This window comes from Barbus barbus, assembly GCF_936440315.1.
Source record: "Barbus barbus genome assembly, chromosome: 43".
Classification (NCBI taxonomy): Eukaryota; Metazoa; Chordata; class Actinopteri; order Cypriniformes; family Cyprinidae; genus Barbus; species Barbus barbus.
The window spans coordinates 12129438-12149837 of record NC_136721.1 but is presented as its reverse complement, the minus strand read 5'-3'; the positions used below and the strand labels follow the sequence as shown (position 1 = coordinate 12149837).

General features: G+C 37.4%; 2 protein-coding genes across 3 annotated transcripts; both read right to left on the bottom strand.

Moving 5' to 3' along the window:
* Positions 1-548: 548 nt before the first annotated feature.
* LOC306862931 (neuronal PAS domain-containing protein 4B-like) lies at positions 549-4398 on the bottom strand (the record flags this gene model as incomplete). Its single annotated transcript, XM_079406043.1, has 8 exons — positions 4197-4398; positions 3648-3802; positions 3451-3553; positions 3057-3348; positions 2853-2962; positions 2608-2743; positions 671-2070; positions 549-574 (listed from the first exon to the last, which is right to left on the bottom strand). The coding sequence occupies exons 1-8, from the start codon at positions 4369-4371 to the stop codon at positions 549-551; spliced, it is 2397 nt and encodes a 798-aa protein (XP_079262169.1). The 5' UTR covers positions 4372-4398.
* Positions 4399-10047: 5649 nt separating this feature from the next.
* LOC306862347 (EGF-containing fibulin-like extracellular matrix protein 2) lies at positions 10048-18855 on the bottom strand. 2 transcript variants are annotated; one of them, XM_079405110.1, is made up of 11 exons: positions 18692-18855; positions 16456-16697; positions 16188-16236; positions 14920-15132; positions 14692-14814; positions 14389-14505; positions 13679-13798; positions 12351-12470; positions 12137-12263; positions 11823-12018; positions 10048-10905 (listed from the first exon to the last, which is right to left on the bottom strand). In XM_079405110.1, the coding sequence occupies exons 2-11, from the start codon at positions 16543-16545 to the stop codon at positions 10744-10746; spliced, it is 1317 nt and encodes a 438-aa protein (XP_079261236.1). In that variant the 5' UTR covers positions 16546-16697; positions 18692-18855; the 3' UTR covers positions 10048-10743. The 2 variants fall into 2 exon arrangements, with proteins under 2 accessions (XP_079261236.1, XP_079261237.1); XM_079405111.1 differs by having other exon boundaries at positions 16456-16741; positions 18692-18822.
* Positions 18856-20400: the final 1545 nt, after the last annotated feature.

Sequence of the window (20400 nt, the reverse complement as noted above, 5' to 3'; positions counted from 1 at the left end):
ATCCACAAGAAAGAACCTTTCATGCAATTTAAAGTGTCTTATGTTCTTCATGGAACCATCAATGCCTGTAACCTTTAATTTTAAGACTGTAAGCAAATCCTACATTGTTCTCCAAACAAAGGACAAAACATAAAGGAATATTGTTTATTATGAAGTATTTTCTATGGTTTTCATGCATTGACACAATGAAGAGCAAATAGAAAGAGAGTATTGTAGGTAGGAATCAATCCTCTACTTGACCGTAGAACTCTACGATGGTTTAAAGATACACTTGTGATTCATAAACATAATCTTTCAGTAAAACACAGTCTTCACTATAAGTGAATACAAAGTGGCAATTGCCTTTATGTTACTTTAAGTACTTTTCCCCAAAGTGACAGTCCAATATGAATAGGATGCATGTTCATGTGACTTCATGATATTGAAATATAAACATAAATAATCATTTTTAACATACTTTGTTTAAAATCTACCACATTATCCCAGAAAAATAGCTTCGTAAAAGATGACAATATGCCATACTTCATTGATTAAGTCACAGACTTATGTTAAAACATGTGATCACTGGTTCCATCTGTAGGAAAGGAAAGAGAAAAAGCACAGTTTAGATACAAAAACTTTGAGATACTGACATGCTAAAATTGTAAAAAAAAATGTCACAGATCCTCACCTTGGTAGAAGATCTGTTGTCCGCCTTGATGAGGGAGTTGATACAACTCATCTTGTTGCCTCTCGGCAGGACTCATCGGGGCGGCTGCCCCAAACACAGGTTCCATGGTGACCAGCTCCTCTAGGAGGGACTGGGCACAAGGCAGAGCAGGAGTGAGGGCAGGAAGTGCAGTGGACCCTGGGGTGGACATCGTCTCCACGTCCTCGTTGGGTGTCTCGACTTCCTGCGGCCCACCCCCGGCCATGCGATTACGGTGCGTCGACTGGACGCTACAGAGGTGGTGTACACCGTTCAGAATTGCCGCCTCCTCCTGCGCGTGGACAGGGGAACTGCGGCTCGGAGAGCGCTGAGCGTAGGACGGCTCTGATGAGTAAGGCGAGGGAGGTACGGGGGAGATGGATGGCAGATTTGGAAGAGGGATGCCATCTACTGCTTTCTCCTCAAACATAAAGACATCAATGTGAGCCAGTGAGGAGTTTGGACCATCAAACGATGCGTGATGAGGGAGAGCCGATGTGTTTTGTGGGTGGCTGTGACAGAAACCTTCAGCTAAAGTGCTAATGTACTGAGCCAGGAGCGAGATCTCCATTCGCTCTCTTTCCGAATCGTCTTCCCGAGGGAAGAAACTCAAACAGGGCTTTTTGGTGGGTGAGGCCTCGGGGGTTAAAAGGCCCTCGGGGGGATTGTGGAATGGGAAATGGGGAATGTCTACGTACAGAGGTCCTCTGATCTCCGGCAGCGCCATGAGAATGCATTCGTCACTGCCTGGGCTGTCTGGAGTAGGCGGTAGCGTTTCATATAGGCGTTTGCGGCAGTGCTGAGTGGGGCCGATGCTTGCGGGAAGGGACGCCGAGGTTATAGACTGCCTCATTTTGACTACATTGCTATGGTCTGATTTAAATGTCTCTTCACCGAACATGAAACTCCCCCCTCCGAGTCTTGGAGTGTAAGGAGGTGTGCAAATGAACTCCTCTGAGCTTTGACGCTTAGGAGGAGGTTTAAATGGAGGAAGGGGCGGAGGGGTGACATGGGTTTGGGGAACAGCAGAAAGACTCGGAATGTTGCTTAGATGTTCAGGGGAAACAGTCATGGCTGATCTCCACATCTGGTGACCGCCATGCAGTTGTGGATGGCTCTCTTCATCCTGAGAAAAGCTCTGAAGAGGGTCGAGTGCCATGCTGGTTGGGGCAGAGGTGCTAGGGAGCTCCTCAGAGGAGCTTCGGCCAGAAGTGGTGAAGCTGAAGTCGAAGGACTGGGAGGACAGGCCACTGCTGCTGGGTGTGAAGACCTGGTCTGGGCTGGACAGGGGGTCAGAGCTCTGGCGTGCCTCCTGGTACAGGAGAGCCAGCTGGTTCTGCTCTGAATACAACTGCTGACGCACCGACCAGGCTTCAGACTCACTGAGGGAAGGGTAGAGAAAATGACAGATTGTTAATTATTTTATAAATATGTTTAAGATTTAAAAATAAATACTATTATTGTAAATTATAGTATTGAAATATATTAAATATAATAAAAATATAAAAGATATTATAAAACATCTTAAAAACATTAAATTTCAATAATAATAAAAACAACAATAATAATACTTAATATTACCATTATTAAAAGTTTATGAAAGACAGTAAAAATTATATTTGTCACTATTATTAATATAATAATAATAATAATACTTAATATTACCATTATTAAAAGTTAATTAAAAACATTAAAAATTATATTTGTCACTACTATTAATATAATAATAATATTAATATTATATCTATTAATAATAATAATTATTAATAATAGTAATGTATAAAATTAAGTTTAATAAAATAAAAAAAATCTAATTAAGCACATTTTTATTATTTAATAATAATAATTGTACTAAAATTGTAAATATAATTATTTTTATTTTATAGTATATTCAACTTAAAAGTTGGTAGCCTTTATACCTTATAACGTAGTTGTGGCTGTTGATGGGATATTCTCCAGTCTCCAGATGAAGAACAATGTAAAGCCAGACCCATGAATGATCTGCTGCCTCTACCTGGACCACCATCTCCACCTGCTTATCCCCACCTTCATGTACTGAAATAGGACACAATGGCCAATTAACAAACCACATTTACTGGATCAGTTTTTTTATATATGGCATCAAATTTAAAATGAAAATAAATAAATAAAGTTATGTACTCACACAGGGCGCAGTGTTGTGCAGAGGCGTGCGAGAGATCACGAGGATGAATCAGACTGTACCATGACCGAGAACGCAGAGTCTCTATGTCATAGCCAAGGTACACGCTTACACTGTCAGAGAGAGACAAACACAACAGGATTATTCCCTCACTCTCAAATACATAATCATATACCGTCAGGGACATTCACAGGACTCATACTGTACCTGTCCTGAGCAGCATGGATTCTCATGTCCCGGCTGTGCTGAGACTGGAAACAGGACAGGAGGAAAGACTGCTCTGCAGGAGGAGTGGGGAGAGGATTCCTAGCCAACGACACCTGAGGGACGCTGGACTCCAGTGGGGAGCAAAAACACACCCACACTGGATTGGAGGTCCAGTAAGAGGATGTGTGGTATGGAAGTGGCAGACAGCGAGCCCGAACCAAAGTCATTTTGTTGCCTGATCCCTGTCTCCTTACAAACTTTGAAGTGCTGAAGCGGCAGCGAAAGAGACGGTCTAGAAAAAAAAGAGTGACAAATTATTATTTTTTCTATCATGTACAATACATCTCAAATTATTTATGTTAAAACAAGGTGTCAAACCAACAGTGTAAATTACCTGTGTCAGGTGTGGTGATTGGCACAAGGTTGCCTCTCATGATGAAGTGGTCGGCCGGGTCTATTATATCATACACGCTGTCACTCTGAGCCACCAGATCCACCTTAATGAAGTCCAAATAATTATTTTCAGCATTATTTTCCTAACAAAGTACTAAAAAGTTAGATGAACTACTTATTTTACAATTTGTTTCTTACCATGGAATGGCCAAGGTGCTCTGCGACATTGTCCGATAGATACAGGATTTTTCCTTCACTCGTCAGCACTAGGAGAAACCCTGGTAGTGTGTGCAGCAGATCTGAGAGTTCTGGCAAAGACAGGATGCTCCCGCTCACATCATGACCTGCTGCCACTGATCAAGACAAAACATGGAAATCTCAAAATAAAGATCTGCATGTACATAGTACAAATTCTTAATCTCAAGCGATGAGAAAGTAATCTAAAGCAACATCCACACAAATAGCTCAAAATCAGCACCATAGACAGAGACCAGCAACTTTCAGAACTCTGGACAGAGACAGAGATTACTCAGATATGTGACATTATCTGCTCTAAGCTTGTAAAAAAAAATCGCTTTGCTTTTTTTTATGCATATTTTAAGTAACTTTTCAAGAAACTAAAATCAAATACACTGATCTGAAGAGTTAACGCAACATCCATAACTTTATATTCGAATATCAACTCAAGAACTCCATTCAAAATCTCTCAGTATAATTTTCCAAAGTGCTTTTTTAAGTTAACCCTACCTTGAGAGAAAAAGACGGACTTTCTTGTGTAAATGCAGGCTAGGGACATGATGTGAAGGTAGGAAAGACGAGCTTTGTCGGCATCGGAGATGGGCAGAAGATCTTTCAAGTTGCGAATTTCTGCGTTGATTTGATCCCTCCGAGCCTTTGATGCTCCTTTAGTGGACCGGTACATTTTGTCGAGTCCAAAGAATCGTTGGAACGGACGAGTAATAACTGTAAAAACTGACTGCTGATAGAGCTACTCAGCCATCGTTTGGGGCAGACGCCACTTCTTGTATGTTTCGGATAGTATCTTTTTAAAAAAACTACTCAGTAATTGAGAAAAACATTTTTTCTTTGCCCATATATCCTCTGCCGTCTCTTAAATTGTACTGTTGGTATGCTATGGATCTCTCTCTCGCTTTCGCGTGAAGCTTCTGATGGCAACATTGCCTCCAGATCCTTTATATAGAGGCGCCTGAAGAAATGTTGGGAGGGGGCGTGCATAAATGGATTTGAATCTGATCTCCTACTATCTCTGCATTTTGCTGCTGTGATAGTGACGTAGGATAAATATGGGATCCCTTTCAACGCGCAAAGCCAGATTTGGACAAATCTAGACGAAGGCAGTGGTCCAAACTTTCCACCCTGTTGCGCGCTCAGAGCAGGTGCATCTGGCCGCGAGCTGCTGTAACAGAATTTTGCTGCTAAATGCTGTTATCTGGGGACGGGATTAGGAGTAAGAATTTATATCTCATGTCAATGAGTTTCAGTAATATGCTCATTGAAAACTGTAGATGTGCCTGTGGTTATTGGTTCTTCATCAAAGCAATTAGTAGGAGGCTGATAGCTCACAATCACCAATTACATCATGCCACCCATGCAATGAAAATAGAAAACAAACAATAACCACGATTAAGAAAATAAGTGTTTTATCCCACGACTGCCCCCACACGCAACATGATCGTTGAAATATCATTTTACAGCAAACTGAATCACGAATATAGGCTGTGGTGGGTCAATCTATCAAACAGGTTTACAGTTTGATAGGGTGATTTGAAAAGGATTTATTGTATGATTATAAGAGAAAAAATAATTGAATAGACTGTAAATATTATATGCTGTAATATAATTATATAATTTTAAGTTTAAACAAGCTATATAGTTATATATTGTTATATTAAAAATAGCCTACGATTAATTTTTAAGGTCACGTTCTATTTTTATTTTGATATTTTTAAAAATAGCATTTTTTAAATATCATTCTACAGAAAATGATGGTAACAGGGTTGACATTGTAAGATCGCCCCCTACTGACAAAACATATCAAAACAAAGTATCACAAAATTGTATAATACAATTAATTTTATAAATAACAAGACAGATCTTTTTTTTTTATTAAATTTGAAATTTGTATAGAATGCTATTAGCCTGCTAGATTTCTTATTTTCTTATTTTATATTTATACTTTTAATAAACAGGCCACAACATGTAAGTCATGCATATGGTTAAGCATTTCAAGCAGAGTTGATATTATTAATAGGAGTATTAGCCTACTGATTATTAACAAATCAAAAACATTTTATACTATGAGTTTAAAACTCTTGAGAAAATCATTTCAGACTCATTTTCAGTCTTTCTATTGCCTTTCTCTTTTTTCTTAGTAAGCTTACATGTGAATAACGGAACAAAACAGAAAATAGTTTTCACTGGAGAGAGAGAGAGAGAGAGTGAGAGGAAGGAGAAGATAAGGAGAAGTGAATGAACAGTTTGAAGGACACTTATCTGGTTTTATAGTTTCTTCTTCTTTATGTTCATGTTTATTTTAAAGCCAGAAGAATCAAGGTCCTCACTCTTTTACTTTAAAGAACAGGGATAATCTGTTGCTTGGCAACATGTCTTTCAAAATACCTGAGCAGGACAAGACTGAGGATGGTAATGGTCATCATCTGAAGCTCAAACTCAACAAACTTAAAGTAACATGTATTAAAAGTCACGTGCCATGTCATGATTCATATCACTTGTAAACAATATATTGTGATAAAGTGGGATCTCATCTGCTGAGCCCTTTATATGGCCAAATTATCCTGTCTATTTTCATCCCTATATGCTTTGATCATCTGTGACATCGTGACCTACCTCACTGATTCATAAGAAGAATACATTTTACTGTAGTTAAGAGCTTATTTAGACTTTAGTTCCATGCACTTCTAAAAAATAAAGGCTCTTTTTTGGCATCCAAGGATTTCATTAAGAAAATCCATGAAACCTTTCAATCACATTAAAAGTCTCAAATAAGGTTCTTTAGATATTTAAAATGTTCTTCATACTACAAAAAAAGTATATATATATATATCACTCAAAAATAAAAATAAAACATTTCCTGAAAATCCTCTGCAGTGAATGGATGCCGTCAGAATGAGAGTTCAACCAGCTGATAAAAACATAACAATAATCCACAAGTAATCCAAATGACTCTAGTCCATCAGTTAATATATTGTGATGTGAAAAGCTATTTCTTCATTTGTAAACAGTGCTTAATCTGTGCATTTTTCTCTCTTGATTCAGATGAGACACTACTTTTTCACTACAGAAAGCAATATTATGTATAGAGGAACCCAAAGATTTGAAGTTAAAAACTTGATGAATTTCTTATGTCTTTCTTGTGGAATATTTAAATGTTTTTATCTGTTCTTATATCAGAACTCTGATTCTGACGGCACCCATTCACTGCAGAGGATCCATTGGTGAGCAAGTGACGTAATGCTAAATTTCTTCAAATCTGTTCCGATAAAGAAACAAACTCATCTACGTCTTTGAGTACATTTTCAGTAAATCTATTTTTTTTTTTCTTAAAATCTTTTAAGAACTGCTCACTGAAAAATTATTTGGGGAGCCAACGATGGTTCTTAATGGCTTCTTTATTTGTAGACAAGTGCATGCATGCATTTTGTGTGTTTACAAAACTTTTAAACACCGAACAGCGATCGTACGTGAGCAAAGTTCTCGCCTACACATCTCCCTCCTCCCTCTCCTACGGATGATGAAGCCTGTTCAAACTGCAACCTTGTAACTGCGCCTGCTTTTTTCTTTCTCCTTAGTCGCTTGGGCTATTTTTAACACCCAGCAACAGTGCTCATTTATTTCAAACCGATTTCAGTTTTCTATAAGATTCTACTGCTCAAGGACAGACAGATCCATATGTGTTCGATGGACTTCTGTAACTTTTAAACAACATTAATTTAGAATATTGTGGGGCATCAGATGCCTGCTTGTATTTTGGTTCTGGCATCCATCCATCACCTGCAGAGGTGATGTGTCAGTTTTTTGTCCTGAGGTTAAATAAGTCTGACTCACACTTCCTTGTTTGTAATATTTCACATCCTATGGGGTATCTGACTGCCATTATCCTTTTTTATGTCTAGCCTGTGCAATTATGACTATTACTGATCAAATAACAAAATCTTTTAGCCTTTGAGCTATAATGGATGTAAATAGGAGGCTGGACGATAGAACTGTTGGACAGCCACAGCATTTGACGTCGCTCAGAACATATGCTATCAATATTGATGAAAAGTTTTGCTGGATGATGTGGACCTGGCCCTTGGGAGACAGATCTCTGCAGAGAGGGATCTGTCACCCTAACCCTTGAGCTCCCACTGGACTTTTTTGTTTATTACGTGGGCGGCACAGCCATCTGCTGAAATCAGAAAAATGGGGGATGGTATTTCTTGGAGAAGATGTGTAATGCTCATAATCTGTTCACATGTACATCTTTTAATATGCATTGAACTTCGGTCATTTTCGAAGAATCAAAAGAACACACGGGTAATTATCTCACATCGAATCCATGAAAAAATAGCAGGAAAATTCTCAAGGTCTTCTTGGCTTATGTTGTGTATGGCACAAAAAAATCCATCCTAATTTGGACTCCATATTCAGGACAATATGTTGCCACATGTGATGAATTTTGGTAACAAAAAGCACAGTGTGTTTCACTTGTAGCATCCCTGTCTTCGTATCTTTTCTATTCTTTTTTTTATTTAGGGGTTTATACTAGAAGCTGATACTTGACCATCTCTGTATCTCTGCACCCATGGCAACAGAGCTGCAGTATCTTAGTAACAAAATTTGCGCATTGCAAGAGATGCGAAATGATGGTTGTTCTCGAGCAGACCACCAATTTGAACCCAACAGAAGAAGTCACAACATTTAACCTCCATCAATTAAGTGGCATTTATTAATATCCTAAAACCAAAAGTAAAGGTAAATCTTCCTATATGTTTAAAAAGTCACCCTTTTTGGCGATGTAACAAGCTTCTTTGAGACGAAAGCTAACTCACCTTGTCATTGCTTTCACACCAGAGCACATTAAATTACTTGGAAGGTCACGTTGCATGATTCTTTCTGGTTTGAAGAAACATTTTTCTCCTTGTCATCTTGTAAACCTGATCTGTGTGGGATGAAAATGAGTTCAAATTACCTACAAAAATGAGAGGAAAGGTAATATTTCGAATTTCACGACAAGAGTGTACATGTATTGTTTCAGTCATTCATGGTGATCAGAGAATAATATGTTTTAATGGCCCGATTATGACGTGTATTTGAGGGGGTGGACAGGAAAATTACTCTCCTTATAACCCACTGTAACATTACTCTTCGAAACCACAAAAATAGCTCCAAAGCCCCCATTTCCCTCTCCGTTAATGAAAATAACTAGCCTTGTTTATTTTTAGAGAAAATGCAGCTATTTATAAACAGGCATATGAACATTTAAATGTTAACCTAACATACATTAATTGGGTTTTCGTTGAAAGCGGTCATAGCCACAACAAAACAAATTTAAAAAATGCATATACCGAATGAATAGTTCACACAAAAATGAAAATTCTGTCATCATTTACTCTAAACCTGTATACACACTGCCGAACACAAGAAGATATTTTAAAGAATGTTGATAACAAAAGAGTTTCTGTTCCCATTGACGTCCATTGGGAACAAAAGCTGTTTAGTTACCAACATTCTTCAAAATACCTTCATTTGTGCTCCACAGGAGAAAGACCTTCGAAGTCTTAGAAAACCCAAGAATGTAAAATATTACAGGATTATTTGATATGATTGCCACTGAGCTCAGCTACTCCTATCACACCTACATCCATCTGCTGCACTGCCCACAAGCCCTCTGTGCCAACACTGACCATCAATGAGCTCATCATTTCCCTGCTGGAGCTACACTAGGCTAAATTCACACTTATTATTTGACAATACATTGCATGTCGTTATAATTAACACACAGATCCTTTCGCACACATAGCAGTAATATATCAGACACTGACTCAAACAGAACTTCCTACTCGTTTTGTTCCAAAACAAGTGTGAGATGACCAGTCCATTGATGAAATTATGTTAATGAATGGCCTGCAAAAACACAAACCTTTTTGGAATATGCCAATTAGCATTTAAAGGTATCGGTTTTTATATAGTAGTCATTCTGTTACTTTTTATTCATTAACTTGTCCTGTCCAAAATGAAAAATTAATTTTAGGTACAGTAGCTTCAAAGTACAGTAGCTCTAAAATAACAACTAAAAAATAAAATAAATGTGACATTTTGTTAACTTTGGACCTTAAACGTGACTTAATTATGGTTCTTTCAGCTAAAAGCAAAAAAGGTCAAACTCAGCATGTGTGCTCCAGTGTTACACTGTCACCATGTGGAGACACCTGAGTAATACATTTCATTTATGCTTGTCATAAACGCTGATAATCAACAGAAACTTTACCCGAATTATTAGCATGTACATAAAATGGGATATTTTCAGAATACAGACAAGAAAGGAAAAATAATGAGCAAAAAGATCATAAAAAGGGAGGATTAGAAAATATTTTTGTTTATTTTTAATGTATGACTTTTACAATGTCATTTTTTTACTTTAACAATATAATTCAGCAAAAAGTAAAACAAAAAAAAATATTTAATTTTGGAGTCTAATTGAGTAAACACAAGCAGGAGAATTGAATTCAATAAGCATAAGAGAAAATACAACAACTTACGTAAAATTGGTTTCACAAAATATTTACAATGAAATTTGTTCTCTGCATGTTTCATTCAAGGCTTATCCAGAAACCTGGATTGTTCTTTAGTTTGTTAGTGTTTTCTGAGATTATACTAGATAAACGTAATTACAAAAGTTCTTTGCAATGTGTATTGTATGTAGGTTAGATAAATCTTAAGTTTTTTTGTTTTATTTTGTTAGCTGGTACTAATAACTAATGATAGATTTCTGAAATATCTGCAGCAGATATATGTGTGTTTGTGTGTGTGCTTGTATGCTGCATGTATGTGTAAGAATGACAAAGTGAGAGGAATGAATGTTCAGATGCTTTGGCACTTCCCAGAATAGGCCTGCAGTCATCGACCAAAGTCAGCCACAAAAAAGATGATTTCACATCAATAGGTGGTGAATTGTGTTGCCAAATTTCAATACATAAAAGCAGAAATAGAAAAAAAAAAATCTTCTGTAATACAGTATTTTTCCTACGTTTGTCTCTCTATCTCTCTCTCCTCAGAAAGCATGAGGCCCGACATAAATGGAGAGACGCAGAACAGAGCTGGTCTGGTAGTTCATGAGAGGATTGACAGACACCATCTCTAGATCGAGGACGTACTCCTTCGGTCCCGTCACTGCTCTGGCCAACACCAACATGGAACTGATGTTGTTGATTTGCTAAGAACAAGAAATGACAAAAATAAATGAGTCCACAAGAAGGAGAAGCTGAGATTTTTTATTTAAACTCAGACTGAAAGTTTTGCGATTTTCAGAGCTCAAAATTAAGCTTCAAACAAAGACTTGAACATGTTAAAGATGATAAAAATATTTAAGATTATAAAATAAAATAAAATAAAATACTGTTTAAAAGTTTGGGGCCATTATGTTGTTGTTTTTGTTTTAATAAAACATTTTTCAGCAATTTTTCTATTTCAAATAAATGTTGTTCTTTTCATCAAATAATTATAAATTTAAACATTTCACAGAATTTTCCACATGATTTTCATACAATTATTAAGCAGCACAGCTGTTTTCAACATTGATAATAATGAGAAATGTTTCTTGATCACCAAATCATTATGTACTACAGGGATGGGCAACTTCGGTCCTGGAGGGCCACTGTCCTGCAGAGTTTAGCTCCAACCCTAATCAAACACACCTGAACCAGCTAATCAAGGTCTTCAAGGTCACTAGAAAGCTACAGGCAGGTGTGTTTGATTAGGGTTGGAGCTAAACTCTGTAGGACAGTGGCCCTCCAGGACCGAAGTTGCCCATCCCTGATGTACTATAATCATATTAGAATGATTTCTGAAGGATCATGTGACACTGAAGACTGGAGTAATGATGCTGAAAATTCAGCTTTGCCAGGAATAAATGTCATTTTAAAATGCATTAAAATAGAAAACAATTGTTAAAATTCTTGTAATAATATTACTGTTTTTACTGTATTTGGATCAAAGCCTAAGAAACTTCTTTCAAAAACATGAGCCACGTGAACCCAAATGAATGATTGCACCAGTATTTACTCGATCACACGTTATGTAACCTAAGTTATGAAACTGACGTTTAAAGGGTGTTGTGTGTCTCTGACTAACCCGTATGTAGAATTCTTCATTTTCGTCTCCAGAACGAATGCGGAAGGAGTTGTAGGCTCCAGGATAGACGCTGGTGGCCTGGATCTGGAAGATGTCGGAGGGAACGGAGCGCTCGGAGGTGATGCTCATGTATCGATGCACAATGGAGAAGGGCAGGTCACGACACTCTGGCTTCACCACTGGACATATACAACGACTGGACAGAAAGAAAGTAAACAAGGAAAAAGGGAAAGGGGTGTTAAATACTGAAAAGCGTCAAAATATGATTTTGATTCAATTACAATTTGCCTTTAAACCAATAGAACATGGCTCACTTCTCTGAGACCTGGATGTAGGGGTCCTGGCAGCGGTTGGAGTTGACACACTGATGTCCACCATGGATGTTCACACAGACCTGTCCCTCCACACACTGATGAGTGCCTGTCTCACACTCATTCACATCTACACACAGAATTATAACAATCTGAAACCAAGTGAAATGTGATTACAAGAGTCAAGTTTAAAGAAAAAGGGATTTTGTTTCAATACCTTGGCAGAGTCGTGTTCCAACTAGCTCGTAACCTTCTGGACAAACACAGGAGAATCTTCCAGGCTCGTTCACACACTGAAACTGGCAAAGGAAACTGGAATAGCTGCACTCATCAATATCTGGGAGGAGAGAAAGAAAACCAATTACAATCAGCACATCGTCAATTGCGCTGATATGATCACAGAGAGTGAGCAACAACACCCGGACTCTGTTTTAATCATTCTCGGGGACTTTAATAAAGCAAATCTCTCCCGTGAACTGCCAAAATACAGACAGCATGTTACATGTCCCACCAGAGACAGTAATATATTGGATCACTGTTACACAACAATAAAGGACGCATATCACTCGGTTCCACGAGCAGCTTTAGGACTCTCTGATCACTGTTTGGTTCATCTTATTCCATCCTACAGGCAGAAACTTAAGTCTGCGAAGCCTGTATTAAGATCTGTTAAAAGATGGACTAACGAAACAGAGCGGGATTTACAAGCCTGTTTCGACCTGACTGATTGGACTGTTTTTGAAGCTGCGGCAAATGACCTGGACGAGCTCACAGAGACTGTAACATCTTATATCAGTTTCTGTGAGGACATGTGCATTCCTACCAGGACTCATCTATTCTACAACAATGACAAACCATGGTTCACTGCCAAACTCAGACAGCTCCGTCAGGCCAAAGAAGATGCTCACAGAAAGGGGGATAAAGTCTTGTACAAACAGGCCAAATACACACTGGAAAAGGAGATCAGAGTGGCAAAGAGGAATTATTCTGACAAGCTCAGGAACAAATTCTCTTCCAGCGATCCGGCTTCAGTGTGGCTAGGATTAAAGGACATCACCAGCTACAAAACACCACCCCCCAGCACTCTGGAGAATCAACACCTGGCAGACGACTTAAACGAGTTCTTTTGTCGTTTTGAACGATCAGTTTCTTCCCTCAGTCAATACATCTCATGAACACACAATAAATAAACGTAAAACACACAACTAATACATTATCCATTCACCACACTCACTTATTTTATTTTCTCATTTCTAATTTGCACATACTTGACCTGTACATACATAGTCGCCTATATTATATATTATATATTGTGTATTTCTTATTTTTTTTGCTGCTTGTACATTGGTCATTGGCTATTTCCTGTTATTTTGTTTCATTACCTGTGTCCTGTCCTGTTACTGTCCTTCTGTTGCACTGTGGAGCTTCTGTCACTACAACAAATTCCTTGTATGTGTAAACATACTTGGCCAATAAAGCTCATTCTGATTCTGATTCTGATTCTGATTGGTCAAAAACTATTAGGGTAATGACTTACGCACTAACCATTGCATGAGTAGCCATCGGGTCCCAGGTCATAGCCTTGATCACAGCGACACAGGAACGTACCGTAACTGTTGTAACACCTTTGCTGACAAGCTGCTCCCATCTCACACTCATTTACATCTGACAACAAAGAAGATGTAAATGAGAACAGAGAACGTTCCTACAGTAGATTATTGTTCACAAAATATGCTAAAGTTAGGGGAAGGTTCTGTGTTTGCTGGGACCATCATGTCATTCTAAACCTGTATAATGTTCTTACTTCCAAGAGAGACAAATGGAGAAATTCTGAAGTATGTTCACGCTGCTATTTCCATACAATAAAAGTGAACAGGTGTAACCCTAAACCAAACCCTAATCCTAACTCTAACCATATAGTGAGTATATGTAGTTAATTAATATTACTCAGTACTTAAATGTAAAATTACAGTGTAACGAGGACACCTTAAAATGAAATGTAACCTGCTATCATATAGAGCACAAATCACAGAGAAATCAACCTCTTTCTATGCTCATTTTATGTTATTTTTGGAGTTCAAGAGACCCTATCTCCTTTCATGTTCCATGGAATAAAGAAAATGACCTGGTTTTGGAAAAGAAAATACAGAATTTTTATGTTTGAGTTTTGATTAACTTGTCAAACTACTATAATTATATTAGCAGGTAAACAACACTTTTGGTTGCTGGAAAGTGTATGTTGTTTAAGGACTTACCAACACAGGATCTGTTGTTTCCCGCCAGCTGGAAGCCAGGCTCACATTCACAAGAGAAAGATCCTGGCACGTTCACACAGCGATGCTGACAATACCTGTACCTGCACTCATCGATATCTAATAGATGAGAGGAGATACTTACTGTAGACTGCAGAACAGAAGCTTAATCTTATGCTAAATTAAACTGACCATGTTGATTTTTCACTGCAAAATAAATCTTCAATTGTACTCTGTGAAAGTGGCAATTAAGGATGCATCCATATCTTAAAGACAGATGTTAAGACACATTATTTCTTCTCTTACCCACACACTCTATGCCAATCTTGCTGTAGCCGTCAGGGCACTGACAGGTGTAGGTGCCCACGGTGTTGATGCATTCCTGGCTGGGCTGACAGTTATGCATGTCCAATTCACACTCATTGATGTCTGTCCAAAACATGAGGAAGAGCTTCAGGATATCATACTGATGCACATATACAATCTAAAACCACATGAATAGGCTTTGCCAGCATTTGGCCTTAAAAAACTCACCCACACAGGTATCTCCTTGGGCCCTGTAGCCTACGGGACAGGGGTTAAAGGCCTCATTACTCTCCACAGGCACACTGGGCTCTGATTGGCTGGAGGGCTCAGGTGCGGTGATCACGGAGGCGGAGCGAGGAAGGCACAGGTAACCACCATAGTGATTAAAGCATTTCATCTCTCCCTGACAAGCCTGCTGGATAGTCTCACACTCGTTTATGTCTAAGTGAAACAGAGAACAGAATTTAGGTTTACAAGTAATTTGAATGTTCTTGTTATTTTTTACCAAAACTATTGGGTTACCAACATTCTTTAAAATATCTTATTTTGTGTTCCACACAAGTCATAAATGAGAGGAACAACACAAGAGTGAATACATGATAATAGCATTTTTATTTTTGGGTGAACTATCCCTTAAAGAAAGCCATTAAACAAAAAAAAAAATAAAACAAAAAGAATCATCTACATACACACACACATATATATATATATATATATATATATACAAAAAAAAAAAAAATATATATATATATATTAAAAAAAAAAAAAATATATATATATATATATATATATATATATATATATAAAATAAAAAATATATATAAAATTTACCAAATAAAATTATAAGAACCATGAAGTTATGTAACAGGTATATTTTGATCTTTTCTTTTAAAAAAAAAGAAAAAATAGTTTTGTTTGTCCACGCAATATTATTAACCAATCAAAACACATTTGATGAGACAAAGAAGCGGGATTTGGACCAATCAGATTTCAAAATGGGTGGAGTGACCACAAGCTGCAGAAAAAGGGGCCAATAAACCAACAACATTATTTCTTGGTTAGGACAAAAACTCAAATTAAATTAATTTATTGCTTGTTGCTCATTTAATGTTTTATTGCGTTGTGCTTGGCTTAGGATATGCTGTATATCTATAATATTAAGTATTAGAAAGTATTTTAACATCGAAAAACATGTTATAATTTATATAAACTAGTTAATTTAGCCATTTATATGAAGCAGAACTTTAGACCAATAAGACTTGACAGTGGGCGGGGCTACCCTGCTCAGCTTTATATCTACAGCTTCTTTCAATCGTCTGCATTTAATGTTGTTTTTACTCAGGACACAGTGTATTTTAACATTCAAAGATGCAGCCATACAAAGGGGCAGGACAGAGGGATGTGCATGTGACATTTAACCAACAAGATAGAGGAGAAAAGCATCACTTTCTCGTCATCTCTCTCTATCTTTCTCTGGCACATGACCTTCCACCCACCTCGACAGAGTTGAGTCTGCACGTCCCACTCATAGCCATCTGTACACTCCTGGCAGAGAAAACACACTTTATTATGTAGCAGTCACACTCAAACACTTTTATTGACAGGAACATGACTTCTAATGCAAACTGATGTCTGATAGTATACAGTACCACACTATATATACTGAGTTACGTAGGAAGGCAAATAAGCATGTACATGTTCAAGCATGAAGGAAGACTGAAGAGGAAGACAGAAGAACAGGGAGAAATTGTCACAATTACTTACTGTGTAAGAGTCATGTTCAGCAGGAGACTGACAGATTGTAGCAGGAAGAACAACCAGACCCACGCAAAGTAGCACATATGTGGCCTTCATAGTTACAGGGTACAGGACATTCACCCTGCCGCACACACAGCTGGACGGATGAACAAATGTATAGTTGTCGTTAAGGCGCACTCTCTCGCCAAAGAGGCCCAATAAGAGCGAGAACAGACGTGTAAAGGGGGTCAGTTCAGTTCCTGTTGTCTCTAGGAAAATAAGGAGAGGGCAGACAGACAGGTGGGGCTGAGACCTTGTAAAAAAGAACAACAAAGGTAATTGCAAATAAACGTGTTAACAGGAATAGTATACAACATAAACATTTGGAAGCAGTGAAAGCGATCTGTTGAAAAGGCCATCATTGCTGATCACCTCCAGATGTTTTGTTTTGGATACTGGTGTGCTGGTGTCCACGTTTGGATTGTTAACTAGCTTAACTAGCTGTAGAATTTACATGTACAATAAAGCTGAGTTTTTTATAGCATTTAATTATTCTAGGTCAGAATTATTATGGTTAACTACATCTAAATCCATTAAAAAAACAAACATTCTCGAAATAAAATAAAATATACATTTTTAAACTTTTAATTTTAATGTTTTTGTTTTATTTAATTAATCTTGATGTACTAAAATAACTAAAACAATAATTAATAAACACTATATAGACATGTTTAAAAAAAAAAAAGACAAAAACACAACAAAATTACTAAAATTTTCAATTCAAATAAAAACCGAAAATATAAAAATAAAAAGTAATTCAAAATATAAATAAAAACTATATATGTCATAGATACTGATCTAGGTAAATGTTAAATTCTTAATTCATGCTCGATAATAATTTATTAATGTTAATTTATACAACTTGAAATATTGAAATGTATTAGCATATGTAAAAAATAAACATTAATGTTATCTTAATAACATTAAGATCAAAATTAAGAAAACTGTGAACATGCTGAATACTGTGTTATGCATCAACTAATTTTAACCAATTGCAAGTGTTTACAATAGCATTGTCCACCAGCTAGACCAGCACAAACCTACATGAACCAGGAAAGAAATTCTCACTCTTTTTATCAGAGTGAGATTAGGTTTACATTGATATGGCTGTAATTCTTCAACAAATATTGTTCCATGGCATATATGATAAGTGATAAATGCGAGTTTGGAGTTTTGTACAGTGATTTTGATCTTGCTAACTAGGCAGTTCTTATATACAAGGCAAGTTGGTGCATATAATCAGATATTGCATGACGGATTTTCCATTCCTCACATTCAGTGATCTGGAGATAGTTTTTCGCACCTTCATCTCATCCTGACTACTGTACGAAAAAAAAAAAGAGTATTTAAATTAACTGGTTTTAGTCAAGTAACATACAATATACTATTTAACTTCACATCACATACTTTACACCAACAAAACTAATTATGGGTTTTCTTTGAGATAATAAATATCTCTTTGAGATAATTGCAGGTTACCACTTTTTACGATGTACCACATGGGACTTTATACTGCCCAAAATGCTGCTGCTAGAAAAGTATTTCACCTGTTCTAGCCTCTTTTTAAGGCCTCGTTATTTTTTATAGCTGTAAAACAAATCATAGACCTCCTCATAACATCTACTTCTCACAATTCAAGATTAAAGATTATTTTTATCTGTAGCTTTGTGGGTTTGCTTTTATGATTAAATGCATTATACCATTTTAGCTGCTCTTGTACACCAGTTATTTTTATATGTCCTATATAAAAACAGTGACATGACTTTACTTTGATTTCTATGGACTTGCTCTACTGTTTGTTCTGGAACAGCAGAAGTAGCCTGCCTAAGAGGCAGAAATATGGCCAGTGTCTGAACTCTACAGGATATGACTACACAGGCAATTCCATGCACTCAGATCCGTCCAAAAACAAGCCACCAGCTTGTCTGTAATCATTAACTACAACTGTTTCCAATTCAAACTAAAGGTTTCTGTCACATCTAAGCATGATAGCAAAGCATTGATTAATTTCTGTCACTCATTTCATTGTTACAAGACAACAGTGTGCATAATGTCCTGGAATTATACATTTCTCATGCATGCTTTATCAAATGCCTTTCTCTCCAAGTATGCATTAATAATCTCACTTGTATTATGTACTGCAATGCTAAACTTTACAAACTTCAAGTGCACAGGAGTTAAATACAGATGGTTTGAAACTCACTTTCTGAAGTCTGTCCAGCAGAAGTCTCGTTCTTCTGTCTCTATTGATTTCTCTCTCCCTCTTCGTTTAATGGACTGTTTTTAGAGCTCTGTGACAAAAGACAGGACCTGAGCAGTGATAGCTAGTGTATTACAAATGCGAGGAAAGGTGCAATGCTATAGAAATGAGCTTAGGACGTCCCACTTCTTTCCCTCCACCCACTCCTGAACGGCCCCTGCATCTCAGCCACCCTTCACCCTCCTGCCTTGTTTTTACTCCAGGCCTCAAAGATTCAAATTCCTTGTTTCCAGACCAAATCCCAAATCCATCACTCAGGAGGGAAAAAAATGGCAAACCAATCCATCTGGGTTATATTAGGCAAATCCTGTGCAATTCGTCGGTCTTAATTACTTCCTATTTTTAATACATTTGGCTTATTAACTTTCGTCCTGGTGGAGCTCACTTGTGTCTGACACTGCTGGATATTTATTGGGGGATGTCGAAAAGGAATGCAGACACAAATTAACAGGGTACAAAAGGAGGCAAGGCCTCCCGATTTAACTGTAAAACACTAACCGGTGCCAGGAACATCATGCGTCTTCATCACACAAAGGATGAACACCATTAAGACAATGGCTTTGATGGAAACAACAGAGGTAGCCTACTTTCAGAAACAGCAGGAGTGCAGAGACTCTTCTGCTGAAATTCTGAGGAATTTTCCATGACTATTTGTAGGGGGTGACAGCTGTCCTAGGTCTGGCCTTTTATAAGGTAGTAAAAGTGTCTCCTCATCCATTCCCTTCAGAGCAGACCAGCCAACTGTAGCCCCCTGCTACTGACCCACACCCGCTGGGCACACAAACAGGTAGCTATACTTCACTGTGGGAAAACACTGATCACATGCACACTTTGATATAATTGCCCTCCTCTACACTCTTTAAAATAAAGGTTCCAAAAGGGGGTTTTCACAGCAATGGCATAGAAGAACCATTGTTGGGTTCCGCAAATAACCTTTCAGTTCTTAAAGGAATGGTTCACTCAAAAATGAAAATGTACTCCCTTTCAGGCAATCCAAGGTAGAGTTTGTTTCTTCATCAGAACAGATTTGGAGAACTTTAGCATTACATCACTTGCTCACCCATGGATCTTCTGCAGTGAATGGGTGCCTTCAGAACGAAAGTACAAACATCTAATAAAAGCATCCCAATAATCCACAAGTTATCCACATAACTCCAGTCCATCAATTCACGTCTTGTGAAGCTAATTTTTTTTTTCAATTAAAAAAAAAAAGAAAAAGTTTTTAACTTAAAATTAATTTAAAAATTCCTCTATCAAATTGCTTTCCAGAGTAAAAAAGTTAATTTGTCTGAATCAGGAGAGAAATATGCACAGATCACTGTTTACAAGTGAAAACAGTCTAAAACAGTTCTAAAAAATATAGTGGTGGATTCTGATGTGAGATGATAACACGGGAAGGACTTTTTTACTGACTTATTATAGATTATAAATTTATAGATTTGTCTTTTGGCCAGAAATTACAGTTTAAAGTTAACGCCTTAATAATGATGTATTTGTTTCGTCTTCTTTTTTGATGAAATCCGAGCGCTTTCTGACCCTGCAAAGACAGCAATGCAACTGACATCTTCAAGACCCAAAAAGACAGTAAGGACAGTAAGGACATTGTTAAAATAGGCCATGTGACAGCCGTGGTTCAACTGTAATGTTATGAA

Excerpts from the sequence above, each read along its gene's own strand:
- LOC306862347 (XM_079405110.1), bottom strand. The coding sequence starts at position 16,545 with ATGAAGGCCACATATGTGCTACTTTGCGTGGGTCTGGTTGTTCTTCCT. Across the intron at positions 14,506-14,691 it reads GATTGGCATAGAGTGTGTGG|ATATCGATGAGTGCAGGTAC; the intron begins GTAAGAGAAGAA and ends CTCATCTATTAG. Across the intron at positions 12,471-13,678 it reads CGATGGCTACTCATGCAATG|ATATTGATGAGTGCAGCTAT; the intron begins GTTAGTGCGTAA and ends CTCTCCTCCCAG.